Source organism: Gallinula chloropus (genome assembly GCF_964237585.1).
Source record: "Gallinula chloropus genome assembly, chromosome: 2".
Lineage (NCBI taxonomy): Eukaryota > Metazoa > Chordata > Aves > Gruiformes > Rallidae > Gallinula > Gallinula chloropus.
Window position 1 is genome coordinate 163,375,690 of NC_140086.1, and position 9,038 is coordinate 163,384,727.

The 9,038-nt window shown below is 57.7% G+C and overlaps 1 protein-coding gene across 1 annotated transcript in view; it reads right to left on the bottom strand.

The window, feature by feature from the left end:
* Positions 1-8,255, bottom strand: part of MAP4 (microtubule associated protein 4) — a gene marked incomplete at its 5' end in the record, with an annotated part of 93,120 nt that extends 84,865 nt beyond the window's left edge. The window contains 2 exons of the mRNA XM_084260130.1: positions 660-725; positions 8,018-8,255. Of these exons, the coding sequence (XP_084116256.1) occupies positions 660-725; positions 8,018-8,255 (304 nt within the window). The remainder of the gene's footprint in view (positions 1-659; positions 726-8,017) is intronic.
* Positions 8,256-9,038: the final 783 nt, after the last annotated feature.

Sequence of the window (9,038 nt, forward strand, 5' to 3'; positions counted from 1 at the left end):
TGACTTGGTGCTTATCATACCCTGAACTGCTAAAAGACACTGACCTCAGTGGACTGGAAAGGTGAATTGTTTTCCAGATGCCTCACAAGCCTGAAGTACTGGGCCACTTTGGTCAGGAGAAGTTTCTTGCAGACAAAGCCATCCTCGTGCTACTTGAAAACAAGGTCTGGAAGACCCTGGTTCCAGCTCAGACACTGCTAAAGCACCTCTCAGGAGGTGTTTACAGGAGGAGAAGCTGCTAAGAACTAATAAATTAAAAAGCCTGCATCAAAGGAGGGCATGCTCAGAGAAGAAACATCCCTGCTGGGCTCACAGGAAGCAGAAGTTGGGTAGGATTTAGCTGGGAGTATGAGGAGCCCCTGGAAAGCCCTGTAGGTATCACTGCCCCAGGTGTTGCCTTCCCAACACTCACCATGGATGAAGCACACAACGCCCTCAGAATGAGGAATAAGTGATGTCCTCAGAGGAACAAGCAACTTCAAACCCAAAGGAGAAGAAAGCTCTACAAATTCCTTAGAAACCTCCTTAAAACCCCCCAAAACAACCCTCCATGGGAAGCTACAACTCAAAAAGATGATGTGTTTTGTCACAATGAGGTTCTCCTGGTCCAGTAACAGAAAGAGAAGGTGCCATGTTCCCCTCAGACATGCAGCACGTACCTGTCCGGTGATCTCCTAATCCATGGTCACCGTTCTCTATAACTGTTGGCCCAGAAGCTGAAGTGTCTGCAAGGAAACAAAGGACATGTCAGCACTGGGTGAAGTTAATCTTACTCCAAACACCAGCATAAGGACACCAGCACATCACCAAACACAGCTAAGGGTGGGGAGGGTTCCCCAGGATTCCTGTGCCCACCCAGCACTGAGGCACCACAACCTGAACCCCAAAGGGTAAAGGCTGAGCACAGGAAACCCAGTCCCATGATGGGAACTCCAGGCATCACAGCTGGAAGGTTCTTCATGGATCCACAGCAGGACTTCAAAGCAAGCCTTGCTGAGGAGCAGCACAAGACCACCCTGACTCTACATCTCCTTCAAGCTTAGCCAAGCTGATGAACATCAATCAACGGGCTTGCTGGCTGTGAGGCAAGAGCATTGGAGCTGGAGAGGTTAATGCCACCTCCCAGACTGTCCTCAAGGACAAGGTGGCACACGGGGAGGTGGAGGGAAGGGTGGCTGAGCTGCTGGGCTCAGAGGGTGGGGATGGCCAGCACAAAGTGTCCCTCCCCCCCAAGCTGGTGACACTGGGGCCAGTACTGGTAACACCTTCATGAACAGCCTGAGTGGTGGAGAGGAGCACACCCTCAGTCTGCAGGTGACCTCAAACCGGGAGGAGAGGCACACAGGGGAGAGGCTTGGGGTGCCATCCAGAGGGACCTGGACAGGCTGAGAGGGATGAGCAAAGAAGCATCTCATGAAGTTCAACAAGGAGAAATATGCTGAGGGTGTGACCCTCCTGGCAGGGCAGGGCAGGGGGGAGAAGGGCTCCCCTCAGCCTCCTCTGCTCCAGGCTCAGCACCCCCAGCTCCCTCAGCCGCTCCTCGCAAGCTTTGCTGCTCTCCAGCCCCTTCCCCAGCCTGGTTGCCCTTCTCTGGACACGCTCCAGGACCTCCAGCTCCTGCTGGGACTCAGGGGCCCACAACTGGACCCAGCACTCCAGCTCCAGCCTCCCCAGTGCCCAGCCCAGGGGCACAAGCCCTGCCCTGGCCCTGTGGCCACGCTGGCTCTGACACAAGCCAGGATGCCCTTGGCCTTCCTGCCCCCCCGGGCACACTGCTGGCTCACAACTGACTAAAATCACTCCCCAAGAGCCACACATGGGTTACCTGGAGCTGCTGCTGCCCCTCTCCCGAGCTCCAGCAGGTTTACAGCACAGCTTTAGGCACAGCACCCCAGGGCTTAGTCCAACCCACAGGGCAGCAAACAGCAAAGCCTTCCCAGTTCCTCCAGCAGCTCATCCTGGTGTCTCATGAAAACTCATCAGGAACTTGCCAGACAGCTTATAGAGAAACATACACCTACAGCCTCACAAGTCGCTGAAAATACTACAGGGAGCCCTGGCCCTGTTTCCTAGGAGTTAAACACACCAGCTCCTCCTGCTGTCAGTCTTTGCAAGGTCTGGTATTTGCTGGAAGAGCAGAACTGGCTTAACTAGGAACTGGGTGAGTTTACTGAGCAATGCAGCCACTGGGGATCTTGTGGAGTAACTGGCTCTTAGTAAGAGATCTCCAAGGAGTTGGGCAGAGCTCCACAGGCCTGGCTGAGCCTTCCACCACACAGCCCTGCAGCTCAGCCCAAGCGCAGGAGTTACAAGCTGTCCCAAGTCCTGCTGGTTTAATGAAGGTGGCTGATGATGTCACTGTAACACAGGCCACGTGAGTCTCATGAGCAAAGCCTGGATGCTAAACACGTCAAGAAATCTTTCACAGAGCTTGTAGGGGTTAGAAGGGCCCCCCAGAGCCCATGGGGTCCAACCCCCTGCCCAAGCAGGGTCCCTAGGACAGGGGCTGGAATCTCTCCAGACAAGGAGACTCCACACCCCCTGGGCAGCCTGGCCCAGGGCTCCCTCACCCTCACCAGCAACAAGTTCTTCCCCACATTGGGGGGAACTCCCTGGGCTCCAACTTGAGCCCATCGCCCCTTGTCCTGTCCCCACAGACACTGAGCAGAGGCTGCCCATGGCCCCCTGGCTCCCACCCTTCAGCTCTTGAGAACCAGTGATCAGATCAGCACCCCCAGCTCCCTCAGCCGCTCCTCACAAGCTTTGCTGCTCTCCAGCCCCTTCCCCAGCCTGGTTGCCCTTCTCTGGACACGCTCCAGGACCTCCAGCTCCTGCTGGGAGTCAGGGGCCCACAACTGGACCCAGCACTCAAGATGTGGCCTCACCAATGCTGTGTGCAGGGGCACAATCACCTCCCCAGACCTACTGGCCACACTATTTTTGATACAAGCCAGGATGCCACTGGCCTTCCTGGCCCCACTGCTGGCCCACATTCAGCCTGCAGTGTAGGGCCTTGTGTTCACAGCCCTGAAGGCTGTTGGCTCCTCCAGAGCAAACCAAACCTCTTTTAGTTACCTAGAGCACAAGTCCCCAGCAACCTTCCCAGGGCCGGGTCTCCTCCCCTCATCTTCCAAATTGCATAAAACCCAAACCCATGTCAAGATGTTGTAAGTCCATAATCCCCAGCAGAATCACAAGATAGTATTTGCAGCTGGATCAAAGGATTGGTTTTATATAAACAAATTTGAGGCAGCATTTGCTAAACCCATAATCTCAAGCAAATGGCCAGTGCCTGTGGAAAACCCCCTGATCTCCAGCAGCGACCGGGCGCCGCGCACGCAAGGTAACCACCACCAGCACGTTGTCACCCTCAGGCCCACAGCCAGCTCTGGGGCAGGTCTGGGGTGCTGAGGAATTCAACTAGAGGTCTTGGCAGGGTGGGGTGGATGAGAGTTGGTCTGTGTGTTTAGTCATCCTGGGCTCAGCTTGTGTGTAGACTCGGTGGAACCCAACTTGGCTGGAGAGCTCAGGCCAAATCCCAGAGGGGTTTGGGGTTCTCTAAGGCTCCTGGTACCACACCAACGCTTGGCTGGGAATCCAACTCAGTGATTCCATGAACTTCTCCAATGGGATCCCTTTCCCAGGGGGCTTCAGCTCTTCCCCAGCTGCCCCAGCGTGGGTCCTGGCCGTGGGGTGCAGCCAGAGGAACCCAGAGTGTCCCTCAGGCCCAGCCTGGTCCCCCCCAGGGTCAGCAGCCCCCACAAACCTGCCCCAGCGGGGCCTCTCCCTGTCCCCAGGGGCTGCAGGTGCTGCCAGGAGCTGCCCCAGCGTGGGGCACAGCCTCTGCCAGGGTTCTCCCCCCGCTGCGGTGTGGGGCCTCTCCTGGGGCTGCAGGGGGGTCTCTGCTCCATCAGCATCCTCCCTGGGCTCCCCCAGGGGCTTCTCCAGGGGCTGCGGGGGCATCTCTCTCTCCTCCTGCCCCCTTCCCTGCCCCTGGGGCCTGCAGAGTCTCTGCCCCTTCTCCCTTCCCTTCCCTGGGGGGGTTTCCCTCCTCACTGGGGTTCCCAGCGGGGCTGTGACCGGCGCTGATGGGCTCGGCCTTGCTCAGCCTGGAGCCGCTGGGCTTGGGCTGTGGGGCTGGGGGCAGCTCCTGGCTGCTCCTTGTGCCCCACAGACCCCTCTACACCAGAACCAGCCACACAGACCCACACCACAATCCCAGATCCATCCAGGCAGCTTTACACTCATCTCCACTTCCAACAGCACCAACCCCCCCGCACTGGAACACGCTCCCCACAGCCTGTGGGTACAGGGCCCTGTGCCTGAACAACCTGCAGCTTCCAGCCACCAGCTGCTGGGAAAGCAGCTGAGACCTGGGCAGAGCACCCAAACCTGACCCAGGGTGCTCCTTCAGCCCCTCCTGGGTGTCTCTGAGCTGGTGCCTGACGGATCCTGGCTGTGCTTGGCTCACACGTGATGTCTGAGTTTGGACACAGGGTGTTTTACTGACCTGGGGGCAGGAGGGGGCTGGACAGATTCTGAAGGGGAAGAGGTGTTTCAGGTCTGAACATCCAAACAGGAGGGGAACCAGCTTTTTAAAAGGGTAGATAATGGAAGGACAAGAGGGATGGAGTGAAGCTGGAGGAGGGAAGGGGGAGAGGAGAGACTGGGGGGAAGTTCTGTGCAGAGAGAGTGGTGAGGGGCTGGAAGGGGCTGCCCAGAGAGGGGGTGGGTGCCCCGTCCCTGGGGGTGTTCCAGGCCAGGTTGGCTGGGGCCCTGGGCAACCTTGTGTAGCTCCAGGCCTGGAGGTTGGTGTCCCTGCCTGTGGCAGGGGGTTGGAGCTCTGGGACCCTTGGGGTCCCTCCCAACCCCAACCAGTCTGGGATTCCATGATTCTATGTATCATATGAGAGAAAAATACAAGCACCTTAACATCATTTGCTGCCTTTTTTTAATCCCTCTGAAGCTCTGGGACACACAGAACATTCCCCATCTCCTGATTTGAATGAGATGAGGCATTTCAACTCACTTTCACAAAAGCAGAGCCTGCTGCTGTCTGCAGGAAAGGGGCTTTGGCTCCTTCTGTGGGCAGGGGGAGGACACCAGGCTCTGCTGCACAGCGACCGCCCGTCCAGCAGCATCAGGCAGTGTCAGCAGAGCCACCTCGTGGCAACGTGGGTGCTGCTGCCCACTGCTTGTTAAAAGACCTTTATCACTCACATCACAGCATCACCAGGTTGGAAAAGCCCTTTGAGCCCATCGAGTCCAACCATCCCTGTCCTGTGCTGACCCAGCTCCCTGAGCACCTCATCTCCCCTCTGTTAAACACCCCCAGGGCTGGGGACTCAGCCCCTCCCTGGGCAGCCTGTGCCACAGCCCCACAACTCTGCCAGGGAAGAACTTTGCCCTCCCAGCTGAGCTGACCCTGCCCTGGGGCAGCTTGAGCCCATTGCCCCTCCTCCCAGCTCCTGGCCCCTGGCTGCAGAGACCATCGCCCACCTCTCTGCACCCTCCTGCCAGGGCAGGGCAGGGCAGGGCAGGGCAGGGGGGAGAAGGGCTCCCCTCAGCCTCCTCTGCTCCAGGCTCAGCACCCCCAGCTCCCTCAGCCGCTCCTCGCAAGCTTTGCTGCTCTCCAGCCCCTTCCCCAGCCTGGTTGCCCTTCTCTGGACACGCTCCAGGACCTCCAGCTCCTGCTGGGACTCAGGGGCCCACAACTGGACCCAGCACTCCAGCTGCAGCCTCATCAATGCGAATTAGACAAGTGAAAATGCACCAGGATCAAATCACACCTGGATTAAGCTGATGCTGCTTCAAACTGCAGAGCCAGGAAAGCTGGAAAACATTGTCTTACACACCCAAGGCCACCAAGTTCTCCTGATTCCTCAGGCAGGGTCTTGCTTTCATCTTGCTGGAGATGCAGATGATGTAACTGTTCTCCAGCAATCCCAAAGACGGGAAATCCAACCCCAGAAGAAGGAATTGCATCCCCTGCCATGCAGGAGGGACACAAGCCCTGCTCAAGCAGACAGACAGCACGACTGTACAGCCAGGGAAGAGGCTTTGAGAAGCCAAGAGATGCAGATGAAGAGTCTGGCCTGGGGGTAACCTGTGTTAGCACCCCAAAATCTCCCCCTCAGGGCTACACAGAGGAACCAGCAGGTCTCTCACCAGGCAGTTCAGCCAGTTTTAATTACTAAGCAAAGCCAAACAGCCTCGTTATATCTGCTCCAGGAATCTGGAGCGATTTGAAATGCTGAGTGATGCTGGCAGTGCTCAAAGGACACACATCTGGGAGGAGACAGCTTCAAGAGCCTGGGCTTGAAGCTAATACTGCAGCGTGATTTCAACACCAACTGAGGAATTCCAGTGCTGAAACATCCCAGAACTGGTAACTTGCAGAACAAAGCAGTGTTTAAAGTGCCCTTAAACCATGTGCAAGAGCACTGGCAATCTCCTTGCCCACCTCCACCCCTCCTACTTGTTTGCTCCCTCTTCTGAGCTCTGTTAGTGTGGAAACCTTCTGCACCATGGGGCACCCCACAGCCTTCTGCACCCAGAAACCCCCACTGTGTGACTCCCTGCTCTGGCATCCAGGAGGTGCTGCGAGCCTGAGTGGGGCCAGAGGAGCTCTGCACATCCCACTTCCAGCAACACCAATAATGAGGATTAAAGCCAAAAAAACAGGGAGAAAAACACCTCCTGAAAGAAGCCACCAGGTTCCTGTCCAGGAACAAGTGTCTCCTCCTTCTCCATAGCTTAGATCAAGGCCAAAGTAGAAAAGCATGAAGGCACCACTTGCCCCAGGGGGCCAGTCCCACCTGGGAGGGGGGGACACACCACAGAGGTGAAGACAAAGAGCATTTGGACTAAAGGGTGACCCCCAAACCTCACAGCTTTCCCCTTTTCTCAGCCAGGGAAACAAGTGCTGCTTCAACCTCTCCTTTTCCTAGTTTCTACTAAAGCTATTAACACTAATTAACACCAACCAGGCCAGTTCAGAGCCAGCAGAGATGGCACCACAGCTTCATATCTACACACAGAACCAGGATATACATGGAGCAAGAAATCAGGACAATGGATGATGGGTGGGGAAGTGAAGCTTTAGGGATCAAACATTGGGGTCTGCAGCTCTTCCACAGCACTTGGGACACTGGTTTAGCCAAGCAGCCCACAGAACAATCCTGTAAATCATAGAGTCATAGAACAGTCTGGGTTTGGAGGATCACACAGCTCCAACCCCCTGCCACAGGCAGGGCCACCAACCTCCAGGCCTGGAGCTACACAAGGTTGCCCAGGGCCCCAGCCAACCTGGCCTGGAACACCCCCAGGGACGGGGCACCCACCCCCTCTCTAGGCAGCCCCTTCCAGCCCCTCACCACTCTCTCTGCACAGAACTTCCCCCCAGTCTCTCCTCTCCCCCTTCCCTCCTCCAGCTTCACTCCAGCCCCTTGTCCTGCCAGTCTCTGCCCTTCCCAAGAGCTGATTCCCCTCCTGTTCCTGGGGTCCCTTCAGGGACGGGGAGGCTGCACTGAGGTCCCCCCACAGCCTTCTCTTCTCCAGGCTGACCCAGCCCAGCTCCCTCAGCCTCTCTCCCTAGGGGAGCTGCTCCAGCCCTCTGAGCATCTCTGGGGCTCCTCTGACCCCTCTCCAACAGCCCCACATCTTCCTTGTGTTGGGCCCCAGCTCTGGACACAGGACTCCAGCTGGGGAGGGCAGAGCAGAGAGGGACAATCCCCTCCCTGTCCCTGCTGCCCCCCCTCTGCTGATGGAGCCCAGGATCCCATCGCCCTTCCCAGCTGCAGGAGCCTCTGCTGCCTCATGGGAAGTGTCTCATCCCCCAGGACACCCAGGTCCTGAGAGCCTCTCCCATGGGCCAGGCTGTAACACATCTCACAGGCTGAAGGACTGGACAGAGAGCAGAGCAGAAAAGCCAGAGATGGGATTTGATCCCAAGCTTTGTTTTTCAGATGAAGACTCAAGCCCTGGGGCTCTCTGGGCTCCTGCTCTGGACACTCACGTTCCACCTGAATCCCGTCCGCGTGGGGTTTGCTCTTTGGTTCCTGGCTCCCGGCCTTGGCATCGTCATCGTCCAGCAGAGGAACGTAGTCTGTTTTATCCACTGTCTCTCCCACCACATCGTCGAACTTCTCAGCCTCCAGCGTGGCAATGAAGTCCCTTTTCACCTCCTCCTCGATCTCGGGAGGCGGCTCTGTCAGAGCATCCGCAAGGCTGAGGTTGTGGTCCAGGTCAGCCATGCTTGAGCAGCTTCACAACCTGGGCAGGGAGGTGGGGAAGAAGAAGAGACAAACATGTTAATAAAGGACATGTACATAGAATCACAGAGTGATTTGGGATGGAAGGGACTCCGAAGCCCACCCAGTCCCACCCCCTGCCAGGGACAGGGACACCTCTCCCCAGCCCAGGCTGCTCAGGGCTCCATCCAACCCGGCCTGGGACACCTCCAGGGAGGGGGCAGCCACCACCTCCCTGGGCACCCTGTGCCAGGGCCTCACCGCCCTCAGAGGGAAGAATTCCTTCCTAACATCCAATCTAAATCTACCTCCTTCCAATATAAGCCTATTCCCCTCTTGTCTCACTCTGTGCCCTTCTAAAAAGTTCCTCCCCAGGTTCCTTGTGGCCCCTTCAGGGGCTGGAAGGTGCTGCAAGATCTCCTGGAGCCTCCTCTGCTCCAGGCTGAGCCAGCCCAGCTCTCCCAGCCTGGCTCCAGAGCAGAGCTGCTCCAGCCCTCAGACCATCCCTTGTGGCCTCCTCTGGCCCCACTCCAAGAGCCCCATCCATCCCAGCCTTGAGCCCTGCCAGGGGTCCCAGGGCAGCCCCAGCTCCTCTGGGCACCCTGTGCCAGGGCCTCCCCCCTCCCCAGGAAGGATTTCTGCCCCCCAGCCCCTCTCCATCCCCCTCCTGCAGCTGAAGGCCGCTCCCCTGGGCCTGGCCCTGGGCACCAGCCCCTCTCCAGCTCTCCTGCAGCCCCTCCAGGGACGGGAAGGGGCTCAGAGCTCTCCCCACAAACAGCCTTCCCT